At 40.0% G+C, this 18,642-nt stretch overlaps 1 protein-coding gene across 1 annotated transcript in view; it reads right to left on the reverse strand.

Annotated features, from left to right (window-relative positions):
• Nucleotides 1-18,642, reverse strand: part of GRM8 (glutamate metabotropic receptor 8) — a 1,093,092-nt gene that overhangs the window by 882,859 nt on the left and 191,591 nt on the right. Inside the window, exon 3 of the mRNA XM_060196519.1 lies at nt 8,123-8,339. Within this exon, the coding sequence (XP_060052502.1) occupies nt 8,123-8,339 (217 nt within the window). The remainder of the gene's footprint in view (nt 1-8,122; nt 8,340-18,642) is intronic.

The following is an 18,642-nucleotide window of genomic DNA, read 5'->3' on the forward strand; positions in this document are numbered from 1 at the left end:
TTCAAGAACTCATACCATGTTCCATCAGGAAAATCTTCAAAGGAGACAAAGTCTTCCCATGAACACAAACCCAACAAAAGGGCTCTTAAGGGCTCTGTAGGACTCTTAACTTCTCACAACAAATCCAAGGCCAGGATTTCCACACCTTTAATCTCATCATTTGTTTAATTTTTCAGCTTTATTGAGGCATAATTGGAAAAATGTATATATGAATATATAGAAACATTCATAGATTAACTATCTACTACAACATACACACAAAATTTTAAATCTATGAAAATAATATACATATTTAAAATAAAATGATGCTTTGATATACATATACATTATGAAATGGATACCACAAAAAAGCTATCATATTCATTACCTCACATAATTACTATTCACATGTATGTTGTAATACTTAAGATCAACTCTCAGTAAATTTCAAGTATACAATACAGTATCATTCACTATACTGACCATTATATACATTCAATGGCCAGAACGTATTTCCTCGTACCACATAACTGAAAGATCTTTTCTCTGGTCAACATCTCCTCATTTCTCCTACCATCCAGTCCCTGACAACTACCATTCTACCCTCTGATTGATTTTATTTTTTTGCCACCAGGGTTATTTCTGTGGAACAGTGCTGACAAAATGACCACATCTCTCCCAGTGGCCCTTTTCTGCTGGGGAATTATGCAGATGCAGTCACATCTGCCAAGCAGTCCCCTCAGGCTTTGCCACTTCCCGCAATATTCTCGTAGTGCCTTCTTCAACCAATCCTGTCCCGACACGTCACTCCTGGTTGTTGCCCTATAAAGCCCTTCTTCTTCCGCCCCTCATCTCTTTTGCCCGCTTTTCACTTCGGCAAACAGACGCAAGGTACGGTGCTGTGCAAGGTACGGTGCTGTGCGTAGCAGGAGGCGGCCATTTTTGCTACCTCCTCGTGGCCTGAATCACTGCGCTCTCACCCAACTCTGAGGTGCCCATGCGAATAAAGATTTGTGCTCCCTCTTCACTCCGGATCTCCTCTCTTCTCTGTGGTGCAGCCCGATACTTTTCTTTATTTTTTCTTTATTTTCTCTTTTGATAAGAAAGAGATAAAGCAACTGAAAGGAGAAAAAGCATCAGATTGCTCTGCCACTCATAAAGCTTCCCCCTGCAGGGGCTTAAACCTAGGTCTTTGTGCATGGTAGCATGCGCACTCTGCTGGGTGCATCACTGCATGCCCCCACCCCTCCTCTACTCTCCACCTTTATCAGTTGATTTTGTTTTTAATTTTTTTAATTTTCATATTTTCCGTTTTGTTGCCCTTGTTGTTTTTTATTGTTGTTGTAGTTATTGTTGTTGTTACTGCTGTCATTGTTTTTGGATAGGACAGAGAGAAATGGAGAGAAGAGGGGAAGACAGAGGGGGGGAAGAGAAAGATAGACACCTGCAGACCTGCTTCACTGCCTGTGAAGTGACTCCCCTGCAGGTGGGGAGCTGGGGGCTCGAACTGAGATCCTTACACTGGTCCTTGCACTTTGTGCCGTGTGCGCTTAACCTGCTGTGCCACTGCCCAGCTCCCTACCATTTGATTTTTCTGAGTTCACATAGAAGTGACACAATGATAACAGTAACTATCCATTGTCTTCTCAAACCCTAAGACAGCAGGAACCTCACATTTCCACTATAGAGCCTAAACTTCCCCCAGTCCTGGGACCCAAGGGTAGGGCCCACTTTCCTGTATGCTTCTCCCAATTCTTATCAAATAATATTGCATCTGCTGATTGCAACCTAATCAACACAACAAGTGCCACCCCAGCATGCTTCACTTCAGACTGTGTCCAGAGACTTCAGGTGTGGAATGACAACCCTTCAGCTTCATCACTTGGGTGAGACCTTTCCTTTCATAGTACTCTCTAATTCCATCCCAGGTGGCTCACTTTCTAACAAAGTCCCAAAACCTAGATATAGGCCAGGTTCCAGGAGATAGAACATATGTTCACAGGTATCCATAAACTAGGGCAAATATATACCTGAAAGCAGAAGTACACTAGAGTTTGCAGTGAGTACCCTCCAACACTTCATCTCCACTATTCCAACCTTTGGGTCCATGACTGCTCAACAATTTGTTTGGCTTTGTATGTTAACTCTCTTTTCAGCCACGAGGTGCCAGATGCCATCAGGATGCCGGCCAGGCTTCCCTGGACTGAAGACCCCACCAATGTGTCCTGGAGCTCAGCTTCCCCAGAGACCCACCCTACTAGGGGAAGAGAGAGGCAGACTGGGAGTATGGATTGACCAGTTAATGCCCATGTTCAGCGGGGAAGCAATCACAGAAGCCAGACCTCCCACCTTCTGCAACCCACAACGACCCTGGGAAAATGCTCCCAGAGGGATAGAGAATGGGAAAGCTATCAGGGGAGGAGATGGGATATGGAGATTGGGTGGTGGGAATTGTGTGGAGTTGTAACCCCCCATCCTATGATTTTGTTAATGTCTCCTTTCCTAAATAAATTAATTTTAAAAAAAGAAGTGACAGAATGTGGTATTTGTATCTGGCTTATTTCATTTAGCCTAACGTCCTCTGGCTGCATACACATCACAAATGTCAGAGTTCCTGTCCTTTGTAAAATCAAATAATTTTACACCCTGGATATATATTCTTATTAAATAACTCTTAGGTTGTTTCCATATATTGGTTATTGCAAATAATGAAAAATGCAGTATTTCTCTCCTTTTATTTTCTGCCAGAAGTGTTATCACTAGGGCTCAGTCCCTGTATAGCTACCATTCCAGTAGTCATTTTTCTTTTGATAGAAGGTGAGAGACAGAGCTAGGGGAAAAGAGACAGGGAGAATGAGAGATACCTTCAGCATTGCTCCACCACTCATGAAGCTTCCCTCCACCCCACATGTGGAAATCAGGGGCTTGAACCCAGGTCCTTGCACATAATAAGCTATGTGTTCTACAATGTGAGCCACCACCCAGGCCCACAAATGAATATATCTCTTTTAAGATATTGATTTAATTTTCTTTGACTATAAACTCAAAAATGAATTGCTGGGTTTTAAATTTTGAGAAGCTTCTCTTTTATGTTCCATTATGGCAGTAGCAATTTACACTCCTACCAACACTGTACAAAGGTCTCCTTTTCCCCACATTGTCATCTAATCATTATCCTGGATCTTTAAAGTTTTTCTCAAAGAGTCTAATCTCAGTCCCCTTTAAATCTCATGCTCCAGCTACATGACCTACCTCAATAATTATCTTTCCCGTTCTATGATTGACTTTGTGAGCAGGAGTTTTGTTGCTCTTCACTACTACAAGTACTAGTCTGCCATGTTACTAGCCAAACCATGATCCCCATCTCAAACTAATCTTCCTATTCCATAGTCTCTTTTCTTTTTTTTCTCTCCCTGATCCTGAAATCTGATATGCAGGTGGATCCAAGTTATTGTCTGGGGAGATGATGTTATAGATTGAAAAAGGACCAGAAAGCTCGATCGGGGAAGAGAGTAGCTCCCAAATATGGGAAAGGGGTATAAATATTGTTGACTGTAAACCCCATCGATTTGATGTGATCTGGGGACCTGTATTCAGCTTAGGAGCCTATGTGACCTCTGCATCCCTGTAGATCTGAGCTCACATTCTGTGGTCATGAGTAGGAACATTCCAAGCTGCCCCAATATCAACCCATCTTCCTCAGGTGTAGCATAGAGTATGTTGTCCATCCTTCCTTCAGAAGATGGACATTCTCTACCGTTGTTGATCCAAGTTGAGGGCAAGGTCCTATGGGGGCCCACAAAGGGATCTATTGTGTTGTTCTGGATGGAAATGACCGGTAGCAATGGAGAGAGGGATGTACTGGAGGTCTAGCCCATCAAGTCTGTTTGGGAATCTCAGGACTCCCTGATTAGGGCCCCTGATGGGGTGGCCTGGTAATGACTACAATCCCCTTTCTAATCACAACACTTGCATTCTTCCAACCATTCAGACCCAGAACTGTAAGTTCAACTTTATTTTTTCTCATCTTTTTTTCTTTTAATATTGATGTCAGAGAGAGGAGGGGGAGGGACTAGAACACTGCGAGGGATTGAACCTATAGCCTCAGGTATGCAAGTTAGGAGCTTTATCACTGAGCCACCAGCCAGCCCTTTGCTCATCTTTATCCTTACATTCAATCAGTTGCTGAGCTACACCTCACAGATATTTTTCATATTCATTCCCTCGTCCAATTCTATGACTCTATCAGGTCGGGATTAAGAATGCCATGGCTTCTCATTTGGTCTTATCTTTCTCTTTTGATTATCATAACCTTTAAAAAGTTATTAACAGTATGTTCCATCCCACATCGACCACCAAAGTTCTGTATCCCCATCCTCCCAAAGACATAAAGAAAACCACCATAGTTCTCACAAGTCTTACAAATATCTTTCTTGCCTCTGGTTCTGTTTTGTTTTTTTGTTCTTTCAGCAACTTCATGTGAGTCAGATCTCTAGATTCCACATATGAGTAAAACCCTTTGATAGCATCTTAAATGCACATCTTGATTCACTTTCTACTCAGAGGTCTCTTCCATTGTCTAGAAAATGAAGTATATGGTTATCATGTTGTGTTGTGAAATACTCAACTATGTTCCCAAGTCAAGACTCCCAAACCTGTCTCCCATACCTCACTCCACAAAACATATTCCAGCTAAGCTATTTGCAGACTGCAGATGTTTTCACCTTCTTCAGTAAAAATCTTATACCCAAGAATCCCTTAAGCTTTGAGCCCTTTATCCTTATTTTATCAAATAACTTCTATCCCTCTTTCTTTCTGAAGGATCTTGACTAGAGAAGAGCCACCACTGACATTTATGTGCAGGGTCACCAATGATTCATAAAATTCATTTTTAAGGTTCACCAAAGAAATCCAAAAGTATATTTTCTTAAAATGAAAACCTCCTAATCAAACTCTACAGGCAATTTATCTATTGCTAAACAGAATTTCATTTTACTATTATCCCATGATGATCTGTCTGAATTAATCAGAGATAAAACATAGGATGCCTCAATTTACAATGAAATGTTTTAGCAATCAATACAGCTAGAGAAAGAAATTTAAAAAAAAGAAAGAAATTTCGAACAGAGTATGGGCAAGTTTACAAGAAGAGAATAGTAGAGTATATTAATAGGTAGACACTCATGAAGATGAACTTATACATCTCTTTCTTCATCAAGACACTAAGATTTTTAAAATCACGGTGACAGAGATGTCACCAGTGTTGTAGTAAGAGAAGTAAATGCTACAGATCTGAGAAGTTTTCATTAGAGGCATCAGATCATTTCAGAATTGGTTAAGTTGCCACTACTTGCCATTCCCATTAATATCATTGTCATCTAAAAGGTTTAATTTTCAGCTATTTTTGCTCTATATAAAATCTTTGTCATTAAAGTGAGGGATGATTTTGATATTTAATATATTCCTTGGCATACTCTAGTGTGGTACTAATTTGGCCTTTTCAGTATTCTGCATATCAAATGACAATCCATCCCTCCTCCATCCCCCTGGATAAGTAAGAACAGAAATAGAATGGACAACCAGTCAAGTCACAGAATACGGAATGTAGAAGAAACATGTTGCTCTACTCAAGAGTATACACAAGACACTGAAATTATGTTCTGCCATACTAATGACTAAGACAGAAGGAGGTGTAATAAATGGAACCATTGGAATCTTTTGATATGACAGTGTTGGGGAAATATAACAGTGCTCCCTTAAAAAAAAGTGGAAATGAAACATCTCATGTGCTAGTCTAAAGAATGAAATTGTGGTCTCAATTTTTAGAGCAATGAATTTATCAGATTCTGTAGCAACTGGCAAATTAGGCTTTGAAGTGAATTTTTCATAGTAATCTGTTTCATGGACACAAAAATGTGTCCTATTGTTGAAGAATGTATAGGATCACTACAGAAAACCTATCATTTCAGTACATATTCTATTAGTTTCCTTCTCTTGTTGAATTACCACTGTGGTGAGAACTGACATCAGGTGCTTAAATAATGCATTAACCTTACACTCAGAAACAATTGTTTTCAATCAAGTGCACATTTCTTCTAAGGGTAAACTTAAGATTCTTATCCAGGAAAGAATTGCTATTTGCCATCATTTAAAGTTTGATTAAAGGTTTTGAATCACTTTAGAGCAATAGAGACATAATTCAAAATTCCAAAGAGCAAAGAGTATGGCAGTTAAACAAGAGTATGGGCAATTAAACGAGTTCAGTCTTTCAGGATCAGGTCTTTTCAACATTTTCTGTAAAGCACAGCACCATGACACTGCAACAAATGTTTTACATCCAAAATATTATGGATAGTAGATTTCCATTCCCTATTAACTGCAGACACAAAGATACCAAGCATGTGAGAATCTCAAGAGAAAACTTGATTCGAGTAACTTTAGACTCTCTTTTTTGCCAGTTTGAGATATAACCAAATCACTTCCATTATCTTTTCCTGAGCTGAATCCTGCAAGTAAGACATCAAGTTGTAAACATACTTTATTTCCATTTTAAAATTTCACAGATAAAGTCAGTGCACACTTTACTTTTTTCCACAAAATTTTAGCATTACTCTCAGAGAAAATCTGTAAATTTTATTTATTAATTAATAAGACTCATTTTACAAAATAACAATAATATACCTTTTTCATCCACAGCTGTGTTACTCACTAATCAGCAACAAGATTTGTACCCTAAGTTGCTTTTTTGCTTTTGTTTTCATTTTCTATTTATCTGTCATAGCTTAGTGGATTTGAAACCTCATGGTTCAAAATCTATGTGTTGCAATACCTGCAGATATCTGGATAAGCACCTTTTTAAAAGTTTCTAAGAAGAATACAGGCACATACAGGCAAAAATAAAAAACTAAGATACCCTTGGAGGGTACATTCTTTGCATGAGTGAGGTTCAAGTCCAGCCCCACTGCACTGTTAGAAGCTTTAGTGTTATAGTAGCTTTTTAAAATTTTTATTATTATTTATTTATTGGATAGAGATAGCCAGACATCAAGAGGAAGGGGGATATATATATATATATATATATATAGAGAGAGAGAGAGAGAGAGAGAGAGAAAGAGAGAGAGAGAGAGAGATCTGCAAAGCTGTTTCACCTCTTGCAAAGTGTTCCCCCTGCAAGTGGGGACTGGGGTTGAACCCGGGTCCTTGCACATTGTAACATGTACACTCACCCAGGTATGCCATCACCCGCCCCCCATAGTAGTTTTTCTTATCCTCTCTCCTCTCTCTCTCTCTCTCTCTCTCTCTCTCATTATTTATTGGATAGAAACAGAGAGAAATTGATAGGGAAAGGGGAAATAGAGAGACCTGCGGCACTGATTCACTGCGCATGAAGCTTTCTCTCTGAAGGTGGAGACTGGAGCTTGAACCAAGGGCATTACATGTGCACTCCACCTGGTGCAGCACTGCTGCCCCTCACCCCCTATTTCTTTCTATCTAAATAAATCAACCCAGAGCAGTTACACCCTAGATATGATAAAATAATAAAATAAGATAAAATAAAACTACCCATTATCACTTTGTTCTAACCATGTTTTTACAACTTGCCCTTCATTCTACTCTAAAGTTCAGAGTTTAGGTAAGAATAAAAATTCAAAAAGACAGTAAAGGCAATAAAAATATCATTCAAATATAGCCTTTGGGGGCTACTTCGGCATGGTTTTAAAATGATTACTACCAGTCTTAATCCCTGTACTGTTGGATGTTCAACTCTATCACCTTTTTTCCCTTTAATTTAATGACTTTCTAATGTAAACTTCCATCCAGAACAATCAAATCATATGTCATTTATACAAATTTACAGTGGCTCTAATGTGCCAGCAAATTCCCTCGTCAAAACAGTCAACTTTTAAAATGTACACCTGAGCCAGATGCTTTCTTTCCTAAATTAGCAGCCAAGTGTCACCTTGATAGGCAATGAAAAACAAAATCATTTATAATAAACCCAGCTTCCCTCTAGAGTGGACAGCCTGGGTCATGTATCTGTAGGAGACCTAATTATCCCATGCAGATCTGAGAGCACTTGGAATGCTCAGACTTCCCCAACTTGTCCCCTCCAAACATAATCATCTGATAAATATAGGCTTACCAATCTCCCTGGAGATCTGAGTGAAGGCTTCCACACCACTCTCTCCATAGTTGCCCTCAGAAGCCAGTGTGGACACATAATTCCACCCGAGTGCTGTCACAATATCCAACATGGCTTGTGCTTGGTAGGAGTCAGGCGGAACCACCCGAGAGAAGAAGTCATACCTGGTATTGTCACTTAGTTCTGGGGCGGTAGATGCATAGCTGATTTGAGGTATCTGCAAAACAAACAACAGCCCATTTCAGCCCACGAGGAATCATGTAGAATGACTGTCACAAACAACCAAGCCAAGATATACAAATGGCCCCTCCTATCCTGTTTGATATGTGTGAGTAGGTCATTTATTGGATCTGGGAGTGCTCCAATAGTTTTTCCACAAACACCAATCAAAATAGCATTCTCACATAGCCCCTCCCCCCAAAAAATAGCCCACCCAATCATATCAACTTATAACACTTTTGTTTTGATATTTTTTTAAATATTTGTTTATGTATCATATAGAGAAGTCAACGGGGGGAATGGAGAGTGAGTGGGAGAGAGAGAGCTGCAACACTGCCTCACTGCTCATGAAGCTACCTCCTGCAAATGGGGCTCACTTTCTTGCATGCTTCTCTCAATTTATACCAACTGATTCTGCATCTGCTGATCCCAACCTAATCAATGCAATGAGTACCACCTCAGCATGTTTCACTTCAGACTGTGTTCAGAGACATCAAGTGTGGGATGTCAACCCTTCAGTTTCATCACTCTGGTGAGACCTTTTTTTTTTTTTTTTCCCCTTACCAAAGCACTGTTCAGCTCTGGGATTGAACCTGGAACTTTGGAGCCTTAGGCAAGAAAGTCTGTTTGCATAACCATTATGCTATCTACCCTCCAAGGGTGAGACCTTTCCTAGCTCATAGGACTCCTTAATTCCATTTCGGCTGGTTCACTTCCTAACAAAGCCTCAAAACTTAGATGTAGACCAGGGCCCATAAGATAAGGCATATGTACACATGTATCCATAAATTAGGGCAAAATATATACCTGAAAACAAAAGTGCACAGTAGTTCAGTGAGTCAAGAAATGCAGCAAGCAAGTAGAAAGACCTAAAAAGACACCATAATCAAATAGTCTCTATTAATCAAATACTTTCTATTAGACCCAGATAGTCTCCTCACCTACTTCCTATTATACTTCCCTCAGTCACTCCAAAGCTAAGCTTGTCAAAGTAAGGACTAAAAAGCTGAATATTGGCAAGTTACTGGCATACTTTAATGATGACTCTTTAGTCACTACCAGGCCACCCCATCACCTGTGGCCCTAGTTAGGGAGTCCTGGGATTCCCAAACAGACATGATGGGCCTAGACCTCTACTTCTAACAGATCCCTCTCTCCACTGTCACTGATCATCTCCATCAGAAACAACATAATAGACCCCTTTGAGGGCCCCTATAGGACCTTTGCCTCAATGTGGATCAACAATGATAGAGACTGTTCCATTCTCTGAAGGGGTGCTGGATAACATAGTCTACCTTCCATCCCAAGAAAATGGGTCCTGAAATTAGTGCAGCCTGGAATGTTCCTAGTCATGACCACAGATTGCGAGCTCAGATCTACAGGGATGCAGAGGTTGCATAGTCTCCTAGGCAGAATATGGGCTCTAGAACACATTGATGGAGCTTACATTTAATAATATTTATATATATTTCCCATATTTGGGAGCTGCTCTCTTCCCTGATCCAGCTTTCTAGTCCTTTTTCCAACTGTGACACCATCTTCCCAGACAATAACCTGAGTCCACCTGCATATCAGATGCCAGGTGCAGGTAAATATTAATAAAGTCATGGGCCCCTTGGAATATACCTAAAAATAAACTTACTAGCTTTTTCTAAAACAGAGGCCCCCCCAATCTTCATCTGTAACATTCTTGCCTTTAGGTTCCTAACTAGTCAACACTTTGTTCTGCCTTATAGCTTAAATTTTTCTTTCAGCCAGCAGGTTTCAGATGCTACCATGATGTCAACTGGACTCCCATGGGAAGATGACCCCACCATTGTGTCCTGTAGCCCAGCTTCCCCAAAGCCCTGCCCCATTAGGGAAGAGAGAGACAGGCTGGGAGTATGGATCAACCTGTCAACATCCATGTTCAGCGGGGAAGGAATTACAGAAGCCAGACCTTCCACCTTCTGTATCCCATAAGGATCCTGGGTCCATACTCCCAGAGGGATAAAGAATAAGAAAGCTATCAAGGGAGGGGATGGATATGGAATTCTGGTGGTGGGAATTCTGTGGGACTGTACCCTCTTATCCTATGGTCTTAGCAATATTTACATTTTATAAATAAAAATTATATAAATGTTAAAAAATGTATTTTATAATTATCTATGAGTTCACTTTTTTTACAGTACACTTTGAAAGAGGAAACTAAGATTAGTATCGATTCATGTTTCATTGTTTCTGAAGCCCAAGCAAAAGAAAAAAATAGCAAGGAGGGGAACCTACTTGTTGTTTTGCTTTTATTCTGTACATGATAAGTTCTGTGCTGAAATGAAGGCACAGTACATACACACATCAGAAAAGGTCACCTCTGAAAATGTCTTGGCTTTAGGACATACAGACTACACAATGAGAACTGAGAATTTAATAAGAGCTTTTTTCCCCCCAAACTCAATACTAGTTTGATTTTAATACTGTATTTATGGAAAGTTATTTGAAATATGTAGCTTTATCAAGTCTCTTCAGGGCTTACTAGTATAATCATTGAGTACCAGACAAAGATTTGGACTACCCTATCATGAAAGACATCCTTTCAGTCTCCCACCTCAGTCACAACACAGGAAATGATGTCATAATTCATCTAGAAAAGAGACTATTTTCTGATGTTAACAGAGTGAATTTCTAGAAGATTCTCAATACTAGGAATTCTATGTAGTTTATGCCAAATAAATCAGATTGAACAACAAACTTAATGCCATAAATCTGTTTCTAAAATCTGTTTTAAATTTATTTTATTTCATTGAGAGAGGAAAAAGAGGGATGGAAAGGGAGAGAAAGAGGGAGAGGGAGTGGAAGACGAAGTGGTAGAGGGAAAGGCAGAGGGAGAGGGAGAGGGAGGGGGAGGAGAAGGCAGAGGGAGGGGAGGGGGAGGGGGAGAGGGAGAGGCTGGGTGGTAGTTGAGCACACATGTTATAATTCACAAAGAGCAGGATTGAAGCCCCTGGTCCCCACCTGCAGGGGGAAAGCTTCACAAGGGTGAAGCAGGGCTGCAGGTGTATCTTTGTCTTTCTCCCTCTCTATATTTCACCTTCCTTTTGATTTCTGGCTGTCTCTATCAAATCAATAAATATAATAAACAAAAATTTAGAGAAGAGAGAGAGTCTGATACTCCAGAACACTCAGAGCCCTAGTGACTCAGCTTTGGTTTGTGGTGGTGCTGGGGATTGAACATAGGGCTTGGAGGGTGCTCGGGTATGAAAGTCTTTTTGCATAATCATTATGCTATTTCCCTAGTCCACACAAACTACTGAAATATAATATTCACTAATATACCCAAGTGGAGACTTATTTGACCAGTGGAAATTTTATAAAGGAGGGACACCTTACATTTTTTAACCAGAGCACTTCTCACTCAGGTTTATGGTGGTACCTGGGATTGAACCTGGGACTTCAGAGACTCAGGCATGAAAGATATTTTACATCACCATTATGCTAACTTCCTAGCTGGAGAAACACGGGAATGTTAATGTAGTGCAGAGACAGGACAAGCAGACTACATAGAGACACAGAAGATGCATGAGATCTGGCAAAGATGACCAGAAATTTCAGCCACAGTTAACTATGAATCCAAAGGCACAGAGTCAAGGAAATGTATAGTAGATTCTAGGAAATGCATTGTTTCACATGGCAGGAATATAAACTAGCGAGGGAGAAATGTGAGGAAAGAAAACTGCAGAACTGGACAGAAAGCAGATGATAATCAAGTACAGAGCTAATCAAGTATGGGGAGCAATGTGACTATCAGAAATGGCCAAGGGAAGCATAGAATGATTGCAACCAAGGAAGTAGCATAACCAGATTTTTAGGAAAGGTCATGCTGTTGGAACAGAGCACCAAAGGAAAAATCTCTGGGTGGAGGGTGACGGTACATATTCAACTTCACTTGGGGGTGGGGGGGTAGGGGGGTAGAGGGGTGGGGGGGATGGGACACAGTCTTTTGGTGGTAGGAATGGTGTTTATGGTTTATGTAAACTCCTATTAACTTGTAGTCATATAAATCACTATTTGATTAATATGAGAGAGGAAATTTGATTGAATATCTCAAACCTTTCAATACACAGACCATAGGTGGAGTCTTTGAAATGCTGACTCTCCTAAAAGCTTAGACCAGGAGAGCAAAAACAACTGGTGGTGTTACTTTATAAGATACCCTAAGACAGCAGGAACCTCCCGCTTCCTCTATAAAGCCCAAATTTCCCCAAATCCTGGAACCTCTAGGGTGGGGCTCACTTTCCTGCACGCTTCTCTCAATTCATACCAACTGATACTACATTGCTGATCCCAACCTAATCAATACAACTAGTACCACACCTCAGCATGCTTCACTTCAGACTGTGTCCAGAGATGTCAGGCATGGAATGTCAACCCTTCAACATCATTAGTCAGATGAGACGTTTCCTTTCTCATAGTACTCCTTAATTCTATTTCGGGTAGTCCATTTCCCCACAAAGCCTCAAAACCTAGATATAGACCAGGTCCTGTGAGACAGGGAATATGTTCACATGCATCTATAAATTAAGGCAAAATATATACCTGAAAGCAAAAGTGTACAATAGTTTGCAGTGAGTCAATAAATGAAGCAAGCAAGTAGAAAGACCTAAAAAGACACTTTAAAGTATCTAAAGGAAAGGGATGGGATGGGATGGGATGGGATGGGATGGGATGGGATGGGATGGGATGGGATGGGATGGGATGGGATGGGATGGGATGGGATGGAGGGACTCTGGGCTCCTGGTTTACGATGAGGGCAAAGGACCCAAGTTGAGAGAGAGGGTGTCTTGCAGACATGGAGAGATAAGAGGTTGTACCTCTGTGTCAGAAACTGTATTGTAAACAGACATTCTCACCTCAATAAAGTGGAAGAAAAAAATAAACAAAGCAAAAAAAGGGGAGACTATGAAAACTGAACTAAAGCAATGGTAAGAGCTGTGGGTGGAAGTGGGAAAGGTTATAGAACTTCTAGATCTCTTAAAGATGGAGAGAAAACTATAGGAAATAAGGAGAAATATGATTCTCAAGTCTATTGCTTTAGCAGCTGGATACAGGTGCTATTTACCAAGATGGGTGGAAGAAGAGATTTATCCAACAAAATGACTTGTTTGTTTTTTATTTTCCTTTGCTTTTAATTTCCTTTATTAGTGAATTGACAGTTTTACAATGTTTTAATATTACAGAGGTATTGTGCCACGCCCCTAAATGATGTACACTAGTCACCATACCCTCCAGAGAACCATGACACCTCCAACCCCCAATAAAAGCAAAAGTTTCAACAGAATTCAAGAGGCACTTTGGTTGCCAATTTTTTTTATCATTTTTACTAGAGGATTAATAGTTTACAGTACAGTTGTTGACACATGGTATAATTTCTTATCTCATCATGATCAGTGTCTGCAAAATACTTTCAACCCCAACTTAGGTCGTTTTCCACAATCATGCACCAGGACCTAAGCTACCCCCCACCCCCAGTGACAGAGAACACCATACTAAAGATCCCTTAAGTACTGTGGACGCTGTGTTCAAACCTGGGTTTTACATATGACAAAACAGTACAGTACCTAAGTCAACTATTTTGCTGACCCTGAGTTCTTTACAAGCTCATTGGTCTGTTCATTTATATGCCACATATAAGTGAAATCATTCAACTGTTGTTCTTCACTTCTTAAGTATGGATAGTAGTAGTGCTTACATTTAAACTAAATATTCAAGCTAAATAATAAACTAAAATAATCATTAAACTAAATAATACTGTCCATCATTTAGTTAAAAGATGCACATTGATAATGACAGATAGGAGTTTCAGAGAGTCTTGGGGACTAGCAATAATAAAAAGGAGGGGGTAAAGTTGAGATGGGAGTTAAATCTATCAGAACACAAGTGACCAGCCAAGGAGAGTATGGAGAGTAAAAGAAAAATGGCATTTTTGAAGACTGAATTATTCATGTACGAGTAATTCCATCACACTCTTCTACCTAATGCAGGTTGCTGTGCTAAAGATGCTAGGTTAATCCATATGTGAAGCAAACTATCGTCCATCAGATCACGAAGCTAAAAGAAGCACACAGGCCACATCTTCATCCTCACACACAGGGCTATGCACTGTGATGTAGACAGGGTACATTCTGGCCTGCTAACCTCCAAGTCAAATGATTCTCAATCCACGCAGAAGTTGACTCTCGAGGGTCAGGCGGTAGCGCAGCGGGTTAAGCGCACAAGGCATGAAGCACAAGGACCGGCATAAGGACCTCGATTCAAGCCGCCCGGCTTCCCACCTGCAGGGGGGGGGGGTCGCCTCATAAGCGGTGAAGCAGGTCTGCAGGTGTCTACCTTTCTCTCCTCCCTCTCTGTCTCCCCTTCTCTATTTCTTTCTGTCCTGTCCAACAACAACATAAATGGCAACAATAACAAACAAAAAAAATAACAACAAAGGCAACAAAGGGGGGGGTGGCCTCCAGGAGCAGTGGATTTTTGGTGCAGGCACCGAGCCCCAGGGATAACCCTGGAGGCAAATAAATAAATAAATAAATAAATAAATAGATAAATAAGAAGTTTTGAATCTCTTTTTGACTTCTTTTAAAATCCTTCAACACCTGGATAACTTTTCTTAGTTCCAGTGAGTGGTCTGTGAAGAGATACTGAACTTCACAAAATGCCGACTTCAGCTGCCCAGGGAACAGTGTTCCCAGAGCTCTCCATGGTGCTGCAGAAGCCATTTAGCTGCTGTGTAGCACGCATCTACATTTGTTACAACAACATGACCCCAAATTCCTTCGATTTTGCGCTCCTAGTGAGATATTAACTTTCTAATTAAAATTTTGAAGTCATGAAAATCAGTCTCTAACCTGCCCTAACTTGCCTCTCTTGTTTGAACTTTGTGACTTGATAATACATGACTTATGAAGGGATGCTTCCACAAATCTCAAATCACACCAAGCCTGGATCTTTCTAGTCTTTTTGCTTGCTTCTAGAGAATCTATGAAAGAGATCATGGGTTATTCAATAAAATCTATACCTTTAGCCTCCTCCTCTCTCTTTCTCACTGTTTCTCTCTGTCTATCACTGTCTCTTTCTCTCTGTGTGTATGTGTGTGGAGGAGAACATTCTATTCTATACCAAATTCCAAAGCACTATACCATTTTTGTCCTATTTGATAAATAACAATCACCCCATTTCCTCAGATACTCAGAGTCCAGTAGTAAAATGATTTTACAACCCCCACCTAGCCCATCTTAATGAGGCACCCCTCTCTAAAAATGAGCACAAAGTGTGAAAAATGAGTGCTTGAAACCAAAACTAATTATCTCAAAGTATTACCTTCAGTCAGTCATTTTCAGGACTGTTTAATTAGCAGTCAGCATCATGTTTAGGATTAATTAAACAGGTGTAAAGTGTATATAAAATAAAAGTGCAGATAGAAAATGGTTGTCTAAATAATGAGGTAAAGTACCTACTCCCCAAAGTCTTAAAAAAATTTCTTTGCATAGAACATACTGTGAGAGTGTGTTTGATTTTACATATGTTCCACTTTTACTATGCTGCAATATACCATGTTATCTACTATTTACACTCACAGAAATCAGGGTATATTAATGGTATTTCAAGAAAACTTTTCACATTACCAGGAAGTTACAACTCATGGTTTTATTTTATTGTGATCCACTCAAAATTGGTTCATTAAACTTTTTAATTTCCATGTCAGCATCTCCAAAATTTCCACTATCCTCAATTTAAACCCCTACTGGCAATTAAAGTGGGACGTTTGTTTTAAAACCCAAGACTGCTTCTTTTTCTTCCCTACACTAAATCCATCTCACTTATGCCTTAAGCCTGAAGATTTCATCAGCCAGAAGCAACAACAGTTCAAAAATAAGATAGTGAGCAGGGAATAGAAGAAGAGCAGGAAGAGAGAAGAAAAAGGGAGTATTCCAAGAACAGAAGGCATTATAGGAAGAATTTGCATCAGTTCCTTTGTCAGAAGTAACATCCTGAAGAGGCCTCTGTATACTGTTGACTGCAAAACATTAATCCTCCCCACTAAAGAAAAAAAGAAGTCTCTATTAATTCCTGCTTGCCCATTCAGACAATAATATTCCAATTCTTCTGTCTGATGCACCAAATCTTGACATCAGATTTTGTTCTACTCTCCTTTCCATCCTAATCCCCCCCCCATCATCTTTTAACAGTGGGTGCACCTCTGCCCTGTGTTGAAAGATCCTTTATTTTCTCCTCCACATGGCTATCTTTTCAGAAGTTCAATATCAAACTCTGAAGCCACCCTCTACCAGGGAAACCTTCAATAATTCTATCTGCTTTGTCGGTGCTCCTCACTGGCACAGTCTCTGAGGAGTATCTGACATTAGAACCATGACTGGTTGAGGATTTATGAGTCTCTCAAGGACAAAGTCTCTGCTTGTTACTGTTTATTATTCAGCAAGTGCTTGATAAATACTTGGAGACAATTAACTAATTACAATTAGGAATCTGACACAGGTTCTCCCCCATAATCTCCTGCCCAATATTTCATGAAAATATTTTCTCCCATCCTGTTATGTTTCCTAGGAGGCTGCTCTGTGGTTGGCTCACCTCTCTTTAGACATTGAGTCAATGGGAGACACCAACAGGAAATTAGAGGACAGGAGGACACAGCAGTCCAGATATCAATGGACCATCTCCTTCCATAAGGCCTACTATTTATCCAACCAAGCCCTCTTCCACAGCTAACACTAGACAAGTTCTACCCTTGCCCCTTCAGATCTTCTCCCATTGTTAGTTACCGAGTACCTGTCTCCATGCTGTGTTAAGTCCTTTCACCATCTTACTTTTGTCAGCCTCTCTTTCGTTGCCCTGTGAGTATATCAGAAAATCGACTAAAACACTCCCTATTTCAGGCCTCTGTAGAAAGAGCATCTACTTCAACAATGCTTGGGGGAATGCAAACTGGTATAGCCCCTATGGAAAACTATATGAAGAGTCCTTAAACGAAGAAAAATGGAATTATTGTATGATCTAGCAATACCATTCTTGGGAATTTACCCAAAGGGAATTCAAAACCAAAGATTGGAAGCAGCCTAACTGTCCATCATCTGATGACTAACTAAAGAAGTTATGAGATATTTAGTCCATGGAATACTCTTATTCAATAAAAAAAATGATATTGTGTGGGTGGAACTGGAGGTGATTATGCTTAGTAAAATAAGTAAAATAAATAGAGATAAAAGACAACTACCAGATGGTTTCACTCATATGTGGAATCTAGAGATCTGATACACATGAAATTGGAAGAAGGAGGAGGAGAAAAAGAAGGAAAGGAAGGAAGGAAGGAAGGAAGGAAGGAAGAGAAAGAGAAAGAGAAAGAGAAAGAGAAAGAGAAAGAGAAAGAGAAAGAGAAAGAGAAAGAAGCAAGGAAACTTTATAAGACTTGAGAAGTATTGTGGTTATCTTTTGTCAGGTTGTGTCTTTTGTCGGGTGGGGATACAGAACTTTGCTAGGTTTAGTATGGAAGTATTCCCTATAATCTTACAATTTAGTAACTTACTAGTAATCACACAAAAAATGGAAAAAAAAAGAGACTCTGCTCTTTTCTACTCTTTATCTTCCCCCATCTCCAGTCTTACCTGAGCCTCTTATCTCTTCTCTATCTACTTTCCCTTCCAGTATCTTCTGCAGCTGGTTTAATTATTTTTTTCTTTTTTCTATGTCCCAAGGCATCAAATGGTATCATTTTGGAACACCTGTCATTTTGCTTTTTTAGTCACTTTTTATCTTACTTGTGCTTAAAAGAAGGCCCTATTTCCGTTACCCATAAAAAGCATATTTGAGGCAGCTAATTGCACAGCTTAAGACAGTCATCTGTGTACCCTCCTTAAAGAATTGCTTAGTCTCCACTTTTTTTGATAGTCATTTTGGTTACAGGGAAAATCCTTCTCCTTTTCTTAGTACACTTTCACTTCATTTAACAAAAGAGAAGATTCTCAGCCCCAATTTTACTGAAAATATATCCTTCCTACCAAAATCTCTAGCTCCTCCTCCCCACAATGTGCAGGGAAAACTAAATGGAGAGATTACATATGTTACCATGTGCAAGGATCTGGGTTTGAGCCCCTACTCCCCACCTGCAGGAGGAATGCTTCATGAGCAGTGAAGCAGGTCTTTAGGTGGCTATCTTTCTATCCCTCTCGCTATCTCTGCACCCCTTTCAGTTTCTCTCTATCCTGTCAAATAAAAGAAATAGAAAGGGGGCCGGGTGGTGGCACACCTGGTTGAGC

This window comes from Erinaceus europaeus, chromosome 8, assembly GCF_950295315.1.
Source record: "Erinaceus europaeus chromosome 8, mEriEur2.1, whole genome shotgun sequence".
Lineage (NCBI taxonomy): Eukaryota > Metazoa > Chordata > Mammalia > Eulipotyphla > Erinaceidae > Erinaceus > Erinaceus europaeus.